Source organism: Leptonychotes weddellii, chromosome 12, assembly GCF_054177405.1.
Source record: "Leptonychotes weddellii isolate Sample4059 chromosome 12, ASM5417740v2, whole genome shotgun sequence".
In the NCBI taxonomy this organism is placed as follows: Eukaryota; Metazoa; Chordata; class Mammalia; order Carnivora; family Phocidae; genus Leptonychotes; species Leptonychotes weddellii.
In genome coordinates, this window is record NC_138380.1 from 16,921,981 (window position 1) to 16,938,171 (window position 16,191).

Sequence of the window (16,191 nt, forward strand, 5' to 3'; positions counted from 1 at the left end):
TATACCTCTTGGAACAGGTGATAAGCCTGCCATGAGAAGGGTCTACCCTCTAGACACAGTTGAGTGAATTTCATTCAGAAAACATCTGCTGGTGTTGACTGGCTCTGATGTGCATTGCTTCTTCTCTGGAGCAGTTGGGAAGTGCAAGGGTGCCTGGTCCCTGGACACAGCTGGGGAGAGGAGTCTTTCATTAGGTAAACAATCAGGGGCAGGTGGGGCTAATTGGATTCAACTGTTTGGTGACAGCCAGGGCATGACGTTTACTTTCCCCAGGCTGAATCTTTCAGATACTTCAAAAACCAGGAGCCAAGCTAGAAAGATGAACCCGGGACACGGATGGTTCAAATTAAGCTGCTGTAGTGGGCTTTAAACTGTGAATGATTGGACCTACAGCAGGTCAAACTGCAGCGCAATGTCCACTAACACAGTGATAATGACAATGAGTAAGAAGTAGTGCTAGGCCGCTAATTGAACCAAAACAAACACAAAAAGAAAACCCAGAAATCCCTTAAGATAAGATGGAGCAGAATAAGTAGGAAAAGAACAGAGAAACATTAGGCTATTTTTATATCACCCTCAAGGCTGGTCAGCGAGCTTGATGACGGTATGGATTTCTACCTAAGAACCGTAACTTCAGAAACATCTGATTACTCTGGAGATGGCGCATGGGAAACAAACAATTCAAGAGGACCCGTGGAAAAGGATTTGAAATTTGAGAGTTTACAAAAGGTAACTCTTGGGCATAATTTAATAACAACCTTTAAATAGGCAAGTTCTCATAAGAAGGGTTATAACTGATATTTAAAAAAGCAAGGAGAAAAGAATTATATTGTAACAGAGGACCACAAATTAATATAAAATTTGTCTTAACTGTCAGTGGTCAGATTTTTGTTATAAGCAAACTGAAGATCTTTATGGAAGGACATCAGACCACATAACTGCCTGTTTCAACCCTAAATGCATGCCTTCTTATTGCATTTAGAATAAAACTCAAATTGCCTGGCCTTGAGATCCTTCGTCAATGGTCCTTAATTCTGGCACACATTAAAACACTTGGGAAGCATTTTAAAAGTATATCAATTACACATTCTGAAGTGCGGCTCAGCATGGATAGCTTTAAGCTCTCACGTGATTCTAACGTGTAGCCAGAAATAACCCGAATGATCTGCCCCTTGCACCTGTCCACCCTTATTCAATATTCACTTCTCCCTCCTCTCTCCCTCTGTTCCAGTTATACTAAGCTTAATGCACTTAAGCTTTGAGCTTCTTGCCATCTTCACACCTCTTCCTCCTCTGCCTGGAATGTTCTTCCCATATCGCCACATGGCTCCTTCTCAACCTTCAGAATTTAGCTCAAACATCAGGTCCTCTCTGAGATCTTTCCTGATGCTGTCCCTCACCTTGAATCTTTCTTTCTTTTTTTTTTAAACCACATCACCCTTATTTCTGAGAAATTTAGTGTTTGTTACTTGATTGTATTCTGTGTCCTTCATTAGGGTGTAAAGTCCATGAAGGCAGCAGGACCCTGCCTAGTGTATTTACGTCTATACTCTTAGATCTAGAATAATGCTGGCCCCAGAAGTGCTTCATAAATAACTGTGGAATAAATAAAATAACGCATGAATGAATGATAGCAATGAAGCACAAAGCACCAGGGAAATAACAGAGGTTATAAAAATATCTTTCTTTGGCCATCTTATTAGTGAATAACAATATTCTCAATGAATTAATTTAAAAAATAAATAATAAACACCAGCAGTAATAACCATCAGCTGACAGCATTTACTAGGCATTGTTCCCAACACTTCACATGTATTAACTCTTGCAATCCTAACAATCCTGTGCACTAGGCACGGTGATTATTCCCATTTGACAGACGAGATACCAAGGCCTGCTCAGGATCCAGTGGCTGAGGAGGGCAGAGCCGGAACAGCCTGTACCAACTGCTCTGGAGTCTGTGCTCCTGTTAGGATCTCTCTCTTAACCATCTGCAACATTTCTCAGGTTCCCTGTTTCCTCTTTAATTCCACTGCCTCTTCTCTGGGCTTCAGAGCCAGACACACTTGGCTTGGAGCTCATACACAACCACCCCCGCGGCCTGTGCCCTTAGCTGGGTTCTGGACCTTTCTGAACCTCCATTTTCTTATCGGTAAGGTCGGGGGAGTCTCATCTTCAGGATGGTTGTGGCTGACAAGGCGGGTTAATGACTGACAGTCCCCTGCACAGTGGCTGAGTGCTTTCCCCAGTGTGACCCCATTCCAGTCCAGGTCGCTATTTCTTTGTAGCAAAGTTACTACAAGAGGCTCCTGATACTGTGGTCGGCTGAGCTGCGGGGGAGAAGTTAAGATTGGCTGCTTGCTCTGGAGTCTGTGGGACGCCCAGCTCTCTGGGTAGCAACTGTGTCAGTTGGTGTGTGCTCGGAAGGCCGAGGGAAGCTCCTCATTTGATCAGTAAACGTGGGGGAGAGGCCTCTATACAGACGCACACTAAAAGTTGGAGATGATTATGTGGGAAAAGACACAAGAATTTCCTTTTAGATTTTCAAAGTTTAGATCAGTAACACCCATGAGAATCACTTCTGGGACATTTTAAACTACTCGCGCCCAGGCCCAACACCCAGTGAGCCCAGTGTGGCAAATCCAGTATGAGTGCTTTGAAATCGCCCCAAATAAGTACCATGTGAATCCACAGTTGAAAAACAATGTTTTTGAGAGAGAAAGACATGAAAACCAATAACTGATCAGATCATGCATATGAAAAAAAATTTTAAATTGCAATATAATGGGATGCCAGAACAGAGTTATACATAATAAATTATAGGAGCAAATAAAAGCTCTCATTTGCTGAGTGCTCTCTATGAACCAGAGAGTGTACATATTTTATAAGTGTTCTTTTGTATCTCCTCAATATTTAATAAAAATGAATATATCAGTGCCATGTAAGCCAAGGGGGTAAGGGACAGAACATAGTTTCAAGAGGCAACCAGGAAACAAGCTTGCATGGACCTTGCAGTGAGTTTCCTTGGCTCTTTTTCTGATTCTTTTTTTTTTTTTAGATTTTATTTATTTATTTATTTGAGAGAGAGAGAAAGACCATGCACACATGAGTGGGGGGAGGGGCAGAGGGAGAGGGAGAGAGAATCTTGGGCAGACTCCGAACTGAGTGCAGAGCCTGATGGGGGTGGTGGTGGTAGGGGAGGGGAATGACTTGATTTCATGACCCTAAGATCACGACCTGAGCTGAAACCAAAAGTCAGATGCTCAACCAACTGCACCACCCAGCACCCCTCCTTGGCTCTTCTGAGGTTCAAGGTTAGTTTAGACTCTTGGTTTGGCTCAGGTTGTGATCTAAGGGTCCTAGAATTGAGCCCTGCATTGGGCTCTGTGCTGAATGGGCAGTCTGCTTAAGATTCTCTCTCCCCCTCTCCCTCTGCCCTTGCCCCTGCTCGTGCTCGCTCACACTCGCTCGCGCTCTCTCTCAAATAAATAAATAAATCTTAAAAAAAAAAGTTAGTTTAGGTTTTCCAACTTTTTCTCTTTGATTCCACTGCCTATTCTTTGGGCTTTAGAGCCAAACAGACTTAGCTTCTGGCTCATGCACTCCCACTCCCATCCCCTGTGACCTTAGCTGGGTTATGAACTTGGCAAGGCAAGCTCAACCAGGCTCTCATTCCTGCAGGACCTTGGCCTCTGGCTACTCAGGAAACCTTCGGGCCTGAAGACCCATCACAGGTCCTGGTCTCTTGTTTCTGCTATTTAACACAATGGGGCCCCTGAGATCTTAGAACACCGCTTTGATCATAGAGAAGGTAGGTCATCCTCCTTACCAAAACCTAGATAGTATTCCCTCACTTAATATGGGAAGTTTTCAGAATTCCCTTTTCTGCCCATTCCTACCCAACCACACTGTCTACCTCGTCATTTTGATCTCCCAAGCTCTCCCCAACACATCGCATCTGCCCACGCTACCCCACTGCTTGCTCATCCTGTTCAGTCCATTAGGAATTTCCTTATTCATTCAGCAAACACACCGAGGGCCAATGAGTTGCCTAGGCCGCGGACAGACCTGGTTTCTGCCATCAGTGATTGCAAGTTTATCCCCACGTCACTCTTTCTTCATGCTCTGGCGTGAGTTCTCGGTCCTGTGTGAACCCTGAGGATGGTTATACTTTCTCCTAATAAAAACATGCTGGGGTTTCCTATCAGTTGAGTCACAAAGATTAGAAAATGTTTTATTTGTATTCACTATCAGGCCCAACCAATGCAGAAAGACCAAAAAAATTAACGGACTGATGCTGAATTGGAAGAGGCAGAAACTTTAAAAAACTGTGATTTCCAATCTTTTAATGACTATTTTGGGACACCTAAGCTGCTGGTTGTACCCCAGGACAAAGAGGATGAACAGAGGCAGAGAAGCACTCAGCTTGGAAGAAGCAGGCTAATGGGCCAACTGCCTGATTGCTAATGCAGCACAATGGAGAATCCACAGCTGAGTTTTCCTCTAAGCCCCAAGGGGTGTGACTAATTAAGGAAAAGACTTCTAGTCCTCATCACCCTTTTAGGAAACCTCTCTTCATCCAAAGCATGTAACATGACATCATTAGACATTACAGTCTTTCTCTCCAGAGTGAGGTGCTCACGGAAAGGTGAGATGTTCCTGACCTTCCCTCAGATCTCTTAACTCCCAGTGGATGCTCGGGTTCTCGTGGTAAACTTAGAAAACAAGCCAGCTCTCAGCAGAGGGCATTGTGAGCTTGTGGATTTGATCATTTCTGTAAAAGATATCTGCTGAGAAAGAATCAGATTGCAATGTTTTCCTGCTCCCCTCCTCCTTCCCCAATGTTACATCATTTTGGATCATTTGAATTGTATATGGCTTTCTATTTAAGTCAGTCATTTGCTGGCAGCAAAACTAGAACATTTCCTGTTTTTCCTCTCACTGTAATCAGGATTTGGCTGTCCAAATTAGGACTGCCCTAATTACTCCTCTGCAGGTGCCAATCTGGGGGAGGGTAATAATGGGAAGAGAGGAAGTAAGGACACTTTGCATCTTCAGAGTCATACAATCAGAAAACACTTTCTCTCTAGCTTGAAAAACCTGATTAAGTAATAGGCAACAGGCACCATGGAGTTACATATAGGGTGTGTGTGTGTGTGTGTGTGGTTAAATAATAGGCAACAGGCACCATGGAATTACATATGGGGTGTGTGTGTGTGTGTGTGTGTGTGTGAAGGAGAGTGTGTGTTGTTTTGTAACAGCCATATAAACGATTTTCTATTTTTTCCCCTTCAAAGCTTCACAGAATTACTTTTTCCATCCCTGAGATAATTCTTCCCAGGCCGATAATTCAGCAACTGTGGTAGATCGCTACAGATATTACCTTGTGTGTGAAATGATCTGATAATGGGCACTAGTAAGTGGACACCATTCCAGACAATTTGGCCAGGAGGGATACCATGGTGGTATGGACTCCTGGGGGAAGGAATCAAGATACTCATGATGACCACAATATATCAGGAGCCAAACCGAAAGCAGTAGCTATGTTCCAAGAAGAAGTAATATAATGGAGATACAATTGCACTGTTTGGAAAAATGGTGAAACATAAATGACAGAGAAAGAATTCAATCCCTAGAAGGACAGGCCACAGCAAACAAAACTATCCATGTTCCTGCCCAGAGCCAGTCACTCCACCTGTGTATTACATCCTGCTCCTACTCACTAGCCAAAAGCAGAATTTCAGCCATTTGCCCCTTTCTCTCCTCCATCAGCAACCTTCCCTTTCTCTTAAGTAATACTCTTCTAATACAAACACGCACTGATGTCTTCTATTTAAAATAACATATAAAATGACAAAACACCCTTCGTGTGACCTCAACTCTCCAGCTACCACCTCATTTCTCTGTCCTTCCTGGCAGCAAAACTCACTGTAGGGGTTCCACCTATACTTACAAGTCCCCCGCTCTCCGTTTCCTTCTTTAGCCCAGGCCCGAACAGGTTTCGCTCCTACTGGTCCGCAGAAACCACTCTGGTGACGATCACCAACGACCTCTGCGCGGTCCAATCTGTCACTCCGTCAGTGCTCAGTTCGAATGCTGACCCGATGCTGATCCTCCCTCCACCCCGTGACTTGGTTTCCGGGACACCCCACCCTGAATCTGCCTCCTACGTCACCGACTGCTGCTTCTCAGTTGCTTTTGCTGGTTTCTTCTCTTCCAGCAAACTTCTTCAAGTCCACAGTCCTCTTCTCTGTCATGTTTTTGTTCACTCCCGTGAGGTGTCATCTCATCCATGGTTTTAAATACCATTTGCATGGACTCTTTATATGTCGATGGCCAGACCCCTCTCCTTTGGATGCCTGCTCCCTATCTCCATGGGGATGCCTCAGAGATCCCCCAAATTTAAGTCCTCACCTGCCTGCCCTGTGGTGTCCTCCATCTCCATCTCAATAGCTGGTGACTCCATCTTTTCATCACTCAAACAAAAAAATCCCAGGAGTCACCTTCGACACCTTTCTTTCTCTTACACTCTAACTAATCAGGCAGGGAATTCCAAATATATTCAGAATTCAACCAGTCCTCACCATCTCTGCTGCCACCAACCAGCATGAGCGGTCTTCATCTCGCACCCAGACTGCCACATCAGCCCTCAACTGCGCTCCCTGCTTCCATCCTTGTCCCCCTATAGCTTACTCTCAATACGGTGTAAGTCAGATCATGCTGCTCCTAGGGACGGCTCCTACAGTGGCTCCCCTTTTCACTCAGAGGAGAAGTCAGCATCCCTACTGTGACCTACAAGGCCCTGCATGGTCAGGCCCTCTCTTCTCTTTGGGACGTCCTCCTAATACCCTCTTTGCTCACTTTACCCCAACCACACTGGCCTCCCTGCTGCAACTCCTGAAAAGTGTCATGCGGAGTCCTGCCTTAGGGCCTTTGCCTTCTGCCAGGGCACTCTTTCCAGATACTTTAGCCAACTCCCCAAATTCCTTTGAGCCTCTTCTCAAACCTCAACTCGAGCGGGTCCTCTGGAGCACCCTATTTAAAATGGCAGGCTCCTTCTCCTATACTCCAGAGTCTATCTGCCCTGTTCCACTCCCCCCCCTGCCCCCACAATACTTATTATTTTAAAATTCTTTGTGTTTATGCATTCTATTTATTCATTGTCTGTCTCCTCTCTTCCATCTCCAACAGAATGTAAACTCCATGAAAGCAGCATCTTGTCTTTTGGTTCATTGCTGTATCTATAAACTCTTATATAAATACCCAATAAACATCTGCTGAATGAATGAAATCCTAGAAACCAATATGTTGCTTTAAGGATGGGGTAAACCAACTGTGTCAACAGTTACTGAAATTAAAGAATATTCTGACAGGTTTAATACATTTAGGCAAGGACCTTGGGGCACAGAAATAATTCAGAGCAGAGAATCACAGAACCATTCCCGATAATCTTAGAGGTATCCTGGCAAATGGTGAAAAATGCCTGAGAGCAAAGATGTTCATAAAAGAAAAGAAAGTAAATGACAGAAATCGGGTGAGTTTGGAGTTATAGGCAAAATTCTAGAACAGATTATTAAAGATGGTTTGTGAACAGGAAGTGGAAGTGGTCCTCACTTGGGGCCGGGAAGACCTCCCAACGTACAAGTTACATGCCTTTGTTCCTATCCTAACTTGGGAACTCATTGACTTGACAGAAGAAATGGTAAATCTGGCTCAAGGTCAAGAGTCCTGGCTTCCAAGGGTAATTTGTAAGCTGTTCAAGATGAGCAAGAGCTCTTAACAAAGGTTCAGAAGAGCAGGGAGCAACGGGTCCTGAAAGTGGAAGGATACCTCGTACTGTCCTTTGCACACCTGTATGTGCCCACTCTGGGGACACCTCAGGGAGGGGGAGCCGCATTATAAAGATTAGGACTGGAAGGATACCAGCAAGAAATCTAACAAGTCTCTTATAGGAGCAGATGATAAAATACAGGAGGTACTATCATGAATGGTGGTAAGGGTCATCTTTGTCATTAGAATCACAGCTAATCATTTTGGGGGAAACTTACTATTTTGCTAAAAACAGTTCTAGAAGACTAACATTTTCAAAACAACCCTATGAGGGAAGATCTATTATTATCCCTTTTTTGCAGATAAGAAAATTAAGGCACAGGGAGGCTGAGTTAACTAGTTGTTCAAGGTCATATAACTAATAAGTGGCAAAGTTAGCATTCAAACGTAGGTTCCAGAGCCTGCCCTTGAGGTATAATCTGGATTCACATTTAGAAAACCCCATGAACTCCTGAAGTACTGAGTAATATAGGAATGAGAATCTCAAAGGAAGTCTCGAGAGGTATGCCATCCCAATTCTCAACTTAGCTCTGTCCTGTTGAACATTTTCAAATGACATAAAGAAACTAAAAGATTGCTTATAAAATCAGGAATGACAAGGAATTTGGGGAAGAGCTAAGATATTCTGATGACAGAATGAGGATTCAAAAATATCACAAAAGACTGAAATGATGAGCTAAAAATAACATTAAATTTAATGGGTAAACGTGAGATCTTGAATTCAAGTTTAAAAAAATCTTCTACAAATACAGCATAGAAAAGATAAGGCTAATTTCAACCTTACCCCCTACAGCTAACCAGTGGCCATGTCCTACAAATTTGCCTCCTAGTGTCTCTTGATTTGTCCCTTTCCTACCACCTCCTTTGCCTCTTCTTCAATTCAGGAACTCGTTGCCTCTCTTCCTCTCCCTCCCCCTCCACACTCTTGCATTTCCAGTCCATCATACACGAAGCTCAGAAAAGTCTCCCTGACGCACAGGTCTGGGCCTGGTACTCCCCATTTATTCTCCCTCAGTGGCTCCCCACTACCTAATTTTACAAGGCCAAGCTCCTTGAGCTTGGTATTCAAGATCCTCCATTTTGGCTCAGCCTTCCTTTCCAAAACCCAAACATTCATCAGTCGTTCTTTCTTTTCCTACTCTTCCCACCTCCTTGACAATGCTCTGGTTCCTTCCTTCAGCTCCTTTAGCCCAAATCCTAACTCCTCCTCATTCTTCACAAGGCCTACTTCCTACCCTTCACGGAGGCGCTCCTGTCCTCAAGTCGTTTCTTCTTCCTAGAGCATGTCTACCTATCTTTTATTTTCTATCACAAATTAACACTGTGGACATACCTGTCTTGGTCTCTGATTTACTTTTCTGTTCTCTACCAAGAAGGTAAACTCATTAAAGTTATAATCTCTGACTGACTGACTGCTTTATCCTCACACACTCACATTGTCTCGGATCTGGTAAATGCTCAATACATCTCTGACAAATGCGATTGTACGATGTAATGAGAAGCACCATGTCCAGCACTGGGTTCTACACAAGGAAGGACTTTTGCTGAACTATCAGGCAACCATACTGGTGCTTCCCCTGCATCCCTGCAATGTCCTTTATTCTGTCCGTCTCCCTACATCCCATCTGTCTTTCTAAGGCCAGCACACATCTCACCTGTGAAATCTTTTCTGACTCCAGTCTCCCCTTCTTTTTCTCTCTCATCTTCCATTCCTTCTACTCTTTTGTCCCACATTGTGCAAGTAGCACCTGATTACATACTCTACTTTCCTATCTATCCTTAATTATATATCACATAAAATTTAGTATTATATACTCCTTTCTTCCCTAATTGTTTCAGGTCTTGTCAACCAGACCATAATTTGTTCCTATTATTAGCTTATTACCAGAAGTTCTATGATCTTTTCCATGGCTCGGTGAGATTTCTGAGCTCAGAGAAAAGAGATCGGAGGGAAAACTAAAGGTTTTCAAGTTCATAACAATGGTTTTTCAGTTCTGCGCATGCTGGAAACAGGTGTAGCTGTCCTGTCATGACGGTAGAAAAGCTCTAGATTAAGTATCCAGAGAAGCACATTTTAAGAACTAAAAAGAAATCATACTGTAGATTATTAAGGGATCCTAAGAATTCGAAATTGCTTTCCTTTAAAGATCTTTTAGGATCACAAGATGGACTAACCACGATCTGGCATTTCCTCAAAGACAAATCTTAATGATTCTAGGTTTTCATGGAAATCCAGGCTGACACTTTTTCTCTGTCACTCAATGGCAGGCCTAAGTGGCTCTGTCCCTTGGTCCCTCACATTCCCTCTATTGGTGTGACTACACATGCATCTAGGAGGCTATTTCTGTGGAATGTGCTCTCGTCAGAGCTCTTGACAAACGCAAAACTGGTCCTCCTTTAGAATGGTGGAAAAACAGTGTCTCTAGGCGGGGCACTGGTCAGGCTCACAACCGAAGCTCTACCTGCAGGCCGCTGCACAGGTGTCCTTGTACTCCTGCAGCTTCACGCACACCATGTTGAGGAACTGATCCGAGTACGCGCTCAGGTCGTGCATCAGGTTCATGAGGTCCTGCACTGTCTTCTCCACAATGATTGTGCTCTGGGAGAGGACACAGAAATTCATCAGTTGTTTTTTTTTTTTTTAATTCAAGTCATGTGTAGGACAAGGAAGGACAACTGAAAGGATGCTATCATTTAAGACGTGAGTTTCCTGGGAGGATGCGACACTGACAAATACCGATTAAAAACAGCCAAATTAAGTATCTTCCATGATGCCGGTCTTCCAAAGGCCTGAGAAAGTACTTTCTGCAGAAAGATGCAGGACAGGGGTTTATGGATTGGTTTCATGGAATTCTTGGTATCCACAAGATATGGGTATGGCTTTTAAGAAAGAAAATGCATATTTGGTTGGAGACTGAGTTATCACCTCCAGGGCTGCACTTTGAGATTAGGGACCTACGAAAGGCAGCTCAAAGAAAATGCCCTCCAGGATCCGTTGTAAAAGTTTCAAATCCATCCACCTCTTCAGAACAACAACTAACATTTGTATTGTGCCTTACAGCTTGTAGAATGTTTTCACATACACAGCATATGTTCTCTTATTTGAGACTCACATTAATCACGGTAATCATTAACACTGGGTTCTTCCAAGTGCAAAGTGCAGGGGTAGGGGGGCGCCTGGGTGGCTCAGTCAGTTAAGCGTCTGCCTTCGGCTCAGGTCATGATCCCGGAGTCCCGGGATCGAGTCCCACATCGGGCTCCCTGCTCAGTGGGGAGTCTGCTTTTCCCTCTGCCCCTCACCCCGCTCATGCTCTTTCTCTCTTGCTCTTTCTCAAATAAATAAAAATCTTTTTTTTTTTAAGATTTTATTTATTTATTTATTGGAGAGCGAGCGAGAGAGAAACAGCATGAGAGAGGAGAGGGTCAGAGGGAGAAGCAGGCTCCCCGCTGAGCTGGGAGCCCGATGTGGGACTCGATCCCAGGACCCTGGGATCATGACCTGAGCCGAAGGCAGTCGCTTAACCAACTGAGCCACCCGGGCACCCTCAAATAAATAAAAATCTTAAAAAAAAATTATTAACAAGTGCAAAGTGCAGGGCTAGGCACGCTACACACTTCAGCTCACTTCATCCTCTCAACGTGCCTACCTGTCAGGTGAGTCCCACAATCATCCCCAGTTTAAAGATGAAAAAACAGGCTTAGAAAAGGAAGTAAGCAGAGCCAAGGGCTGCAGGCTTCACTCTTTTAACTACACCACTCTGCCTCGGAGCTAGCCCGGAGTTCCCCTGCTTGTAGTCCTACCATTTTCTCGTTAGATCAGAATATTTCCTATTGTTGCTGAGCACTGGCCAAAGGGACTCAGACATATTTTAGAAACAGAATTAGAGCAATATTCCAGGGAAACAATAATAAGCCCATCTTGCAGCTAGAGACTGATAGCACTGTGCAGCAGATCAGCGTTCTATCTGCAGTGAGGCATATTCATAGTCAACTCTAAATCTTGGATTAAGACAAGACTGGGTGGTTGAAACCATTAGTTCATGCCTCTTTCAAAAGGAAAATTACACTGGAGTAAATATTAATCACAAGCCTAGCACCTTGGAATCCTTTGATCAATAACTGGTTTGTTGAAGACGAATGTGTGTTTATATATGTATTTATTTTACATAGAATTATAGAAGCTATGGTAGACTTGGCCATAAAAGTAAACATTAAAAAAAATTTTTTTTTCCTATGCTGACAGTGACCTGTGGAAAAATATCAAAGGCATTTTATTCTGCTTAAATGCAGACTATGGGGTACAGGGTCTTGGTTAATTTTTTTTTCTTCTAAAAATAAAAAGAATGGATAAAATTGTACAGCTTTTCTCAACACAATGGAGGATCAGCTTGAGTTATGAGCTCCATGTGTGTGCTTATTCAAGATTATTTGGCTGCAGAGGTTTCTTATCTTCTGTCCTGCTCCCCCACTACTCCCCACCCCCCCGAAGTAAAATAATCAGAAGGTGAAAAGGAAGGAGCAGTTATATTCTGTAAGGCAAACCTCATAGGAAACCAAATTACAGTCTCTGTAGAATCCCCACAAGTTCAACTTCCTTTTCTGTATTGATTTTAAGAATAAAGCACTGCAGCTTCACCCTGATCCATAATCCCGCTCCTCTGTATTTGTGTGAGTGACAGGAATTGATTCTGCTTTGCTACATGTCCCCACGCTGCTCAGAAGAATCTAAAATCCTCATCCTGATTCAGAACACAGGATATCCTATAACATGTGGACAGCAATTAATAAAGGAGAGTGGAGTTCAGCCAACCTAACAAAGCCTCCTTAAAATCTAAAACACCATAGGGAAGAGGAGCACGGGGAGACTGCTTGGGTTTACTGAGAGAAAGGGCCTGGTTCTATTTCCAATTAAGCTATTGATAATTAACTCCAGGCAGGTTTGGGTAACCTCTTCCTTTCTTATGACTCAATTTGGGTCTTTTAATAACCAAGGATGCTTTGGTGACTCCTCAACTGGCCTTCATCACTCCGGGATTCAATCAGTGGGCTGGTGCTTTTACACAGAGGGAAAGATGTCGAATTGTTCTCAGGTCATCTCAGGTGTGTCTGGTCTTCCTGATTAGATGGTCAACTTCTCAAAAGCAAGAGTGGCATTCTTCATTTCCCTTTGTCCATCTCCCATCCTTCCCCTCCCCCACCAGTTTATGATTTCTCAGGACCTTCAGGACAATGCAACTATAAGAGAAACAGTACTAATAATGTTAGCACATAAATAAACTTCTCCGAATGTCACATACATCGGGGATGCTAGACACAGGAATCTCTGCATTCTGCAGTCTCGTTGGGTGGGTTCAGGGTGGTCTGTGTTTATTCCTGTGACTGTCGGAGGGGAAGGGGAAAATTCAAGCACATGGGAACATCCCCCGGAGATAAAGGTTTTGGGGTAAATAGGAAGTACCTATAAGGGAATGATTAGAATGCCATAGTTTAATTCTAATGATCGTGCTCAACAAAAAGCTTATGTGATGCTATATGATTACATACAATTTTCCAGCTATTTGGTTGGTTTACCTTGTCATGGCAGCACTCTGGATAATCAATCACTACATTCTCTTCAAGGAAAATGACACTGTAGTTTGCCAAATGATGGGTATTTTTACAGGGGAAAAAAGTTCCCATTTTCCAAGAATTTATTACAATTTCCAAATCAGTGGCTCTGACAGATAAGTGTTGAAAATATCAAGTTTCTAACAAGGTCAATTCTGTTTTTATTTATTTGATCTCTTTGGCATCTCAAATGATGTATTGACTTGTTATTAATTTTGGGATTTGCCAATGTTGAATATAATGACTTTATAATAAGTAAAACCCTGATTATATTCATGATAATTTCTACCAAACATATCACAAGTGATTCATATTTGTTTAGAAACAACTCAATTCTCACTTCTTGCAACTTATTACCAGGTAATAAAGTCTGGGCATGACATGAAAAATGAGAAAAGGAAAAAAAAATCCCAAGATAGCGGATGCAATAAAAAAGCCATTGCTATGAAAAATAACTAAAGTTTCTTATAGAGATGCACCAGCGGGCTAAAATAGGAAGAGGGTGTACAAGGACCAGCTCTTTGGTTCTGTGCTTTAAAAAAAAATTTAATGAATGAATGAAGATGATTGGACCTTTAAGACCTTGTCCATTGTTTGCCAAAATGGGGCTCTGCAGCATGATACTAATAGTAATATTATAGAAAATGGACTCTAAGTTCAAGTAATTTGGAAAATGCTGAGTTAAAGAAAACTGAAGTGGTTTCTTCACTGGAGGACTTTGGAAACTTTTACTATGCTAATGTCATTGTGAATCTGAAAGAGGTAAATGTGGTATTCAATCTTCCCTTAATTATTTAAGAAAACATTTTTCATAGCAAAGCACAGATCTTTTCACATCTTCTGGAACAGTGCTTCCAGAACACAGTTTGGGAATGACTCGCCAGTTCTCTGGTTGTACTGATGAGGACCCTATGCCTAGCGACATGCTTGAGGACTCATAGGGAGTCCAGCTAGGAACAGGGTGAGAATCTGAGCCTCTTCCTCCTCAGTCCCTTTCCTACATGCCCAGCCTTTTAAGTTCTGGCCCCTGCCCCACCTCTCTAACCTTCTCTCCAGCTCCACTGAGCATGCTAACCCTGTGCTCCAACCACAAGAAACTATTAGTTATTCCTTGACTGCATCAAGCTACTTCCTGCCTCTGTGTCTTTGAGCTTCCTAATCTCTGGGCCTGGAATGCCCTTCCTAGCACATGTCTGCCATCCTTGAAAATCAGCCCAAAGGCTACCTGCTCTGATTTAGATGCCCCTCCTCAGTGCTACCAGAACACCCTAGGTACAATTTAGCCCAAGCCCTCAATGGAGTATGGCACCCACTGGTTTGCTTGACTGTCTCTTCCGCTAGACTATCTATTCCTTTGATCAGTGACTATCCCTTCATATTTCTACTCCTTAGTAGCGAAGTGTCTGGCATATTGTAGGTGTTCAAGAAATGTTTATTAATGAAAATGCACAGCACATTCAGAACGGTGAAAAGACAGATTTAGAGTAGAATTATGATGCAAAATAGTGAGCCAAAAGCCTGACCTGTGAGGTGGAATCAGACCACAGCCTCTTTATTACTATATTCCTGTATCTTAATTCCCACTGTTCTAATAACTGAGTATTTATTGTGACTACAGATTTTAGATTTCTCTACAAAAATATTTTGAATTTCACCTGACTGTATGATTTTCTGTAATGGCAACCCATTATACATACAACCAAATGTGCTAATTTTAAGAAATATAAATAAATTCACAATTCAGGAAAAACAAAACCAAAAACCTTGAGTTTGGAGAATGCAGTCTCTGTATGTGTGCCGTTTTAGTCCCTGGAGCAGGGATGGTTCAGAGATGCTACAAAGACCCCAAGGTTCTTGAAAACTGCTTTAGGAAGCACTTGAGAGAAAACAGTAAATTCAGATACACCCCCACACTACCACACACACACTAGCAATTGTGGAGGGAGGGGACTTCACAAATGTTAGATGAGGACAATAATGTTTCTGTTTATTGAGACACATTCAACTACAAGTCAGTAAAGCTTGCCCTACCATACCATCCTTCCAGTTATTATCAGCTCCACGTGATAGCTCACTATATAATAGCTACAGTAATGACAGTAATGCTGGAAGCCAAAAGGAAGTCTGCTTCTCATTTTTTAATCTATATTTTGATTTGTGTGATGTTTAAAATGTTCTGAAAGGGTCTGTTCCTTTAATAAGCTATCTGGTAAAAGTCTATGCATCCAGGGAGCTGGTACCTGAGAAAATGCCCTTCTATTCTCTTCCCCATCATCCTCCACCTCACAAGCAGAGGGATCTGTTAAAAACTTATGTCTCCTACAGAAATGAGTGCTTATGTCCATTGAAAGACATGAACACAAGGAGTCACAGCAGTTTTATTTATAATAGCAAAAAAAAGGGGCGATTGTTGTGTGCATCAGTAACTGAAGGGGCAGATACCGTGTGGTGTATTCACACAATGGAATACTACAGAGCAATGAAAAAGGACGAGCCACCACTGCATGTGACAACATGGATGGATCTCACTGACCGTGAGCTGAGTAAAGCATTCAGACACAAAGGGAAACAACGGCATGACTGCTATTATTGTAGTTCAAAAACAAGCAGAAGTCATTTCTGGTGGGAGAAGTCAGAACAGTGGCCACCCTTGGAGGGGGTGGGTCCTGACTGAGAAGGCGAGAATCTTCCAGGTATTGGAAACATCTTGATTGGGCAGCTGTTCCATGAGTGAACACATACGTAAAAATTCTTCAC

At 42.8% G+C, this 16,191-nt stretch overlaps 1 protein-coding gene across 1 annotated transcript in view; it reads right to left on the reverse strand.

Moving 5' to 3' along the window:
* Positions 1-16,191, reverse strand: part of EXOC4 (exocyst complex component 4) — a 675,757-nt gene that overhangs the window by 139,759 nt on the left and 519,807 nt on the right. Inside the window, exon 12 of the mRNA XM_081800909.1 lies at positions 10,290-10,426. Within this exon, the coding sequence (XP_081657035.1) occupies positions 10,290-10,426 (137 nt within the window). The remainder of the gene's footprint in view (positions 1-10,289; positions 10,427-16,191) is intronic.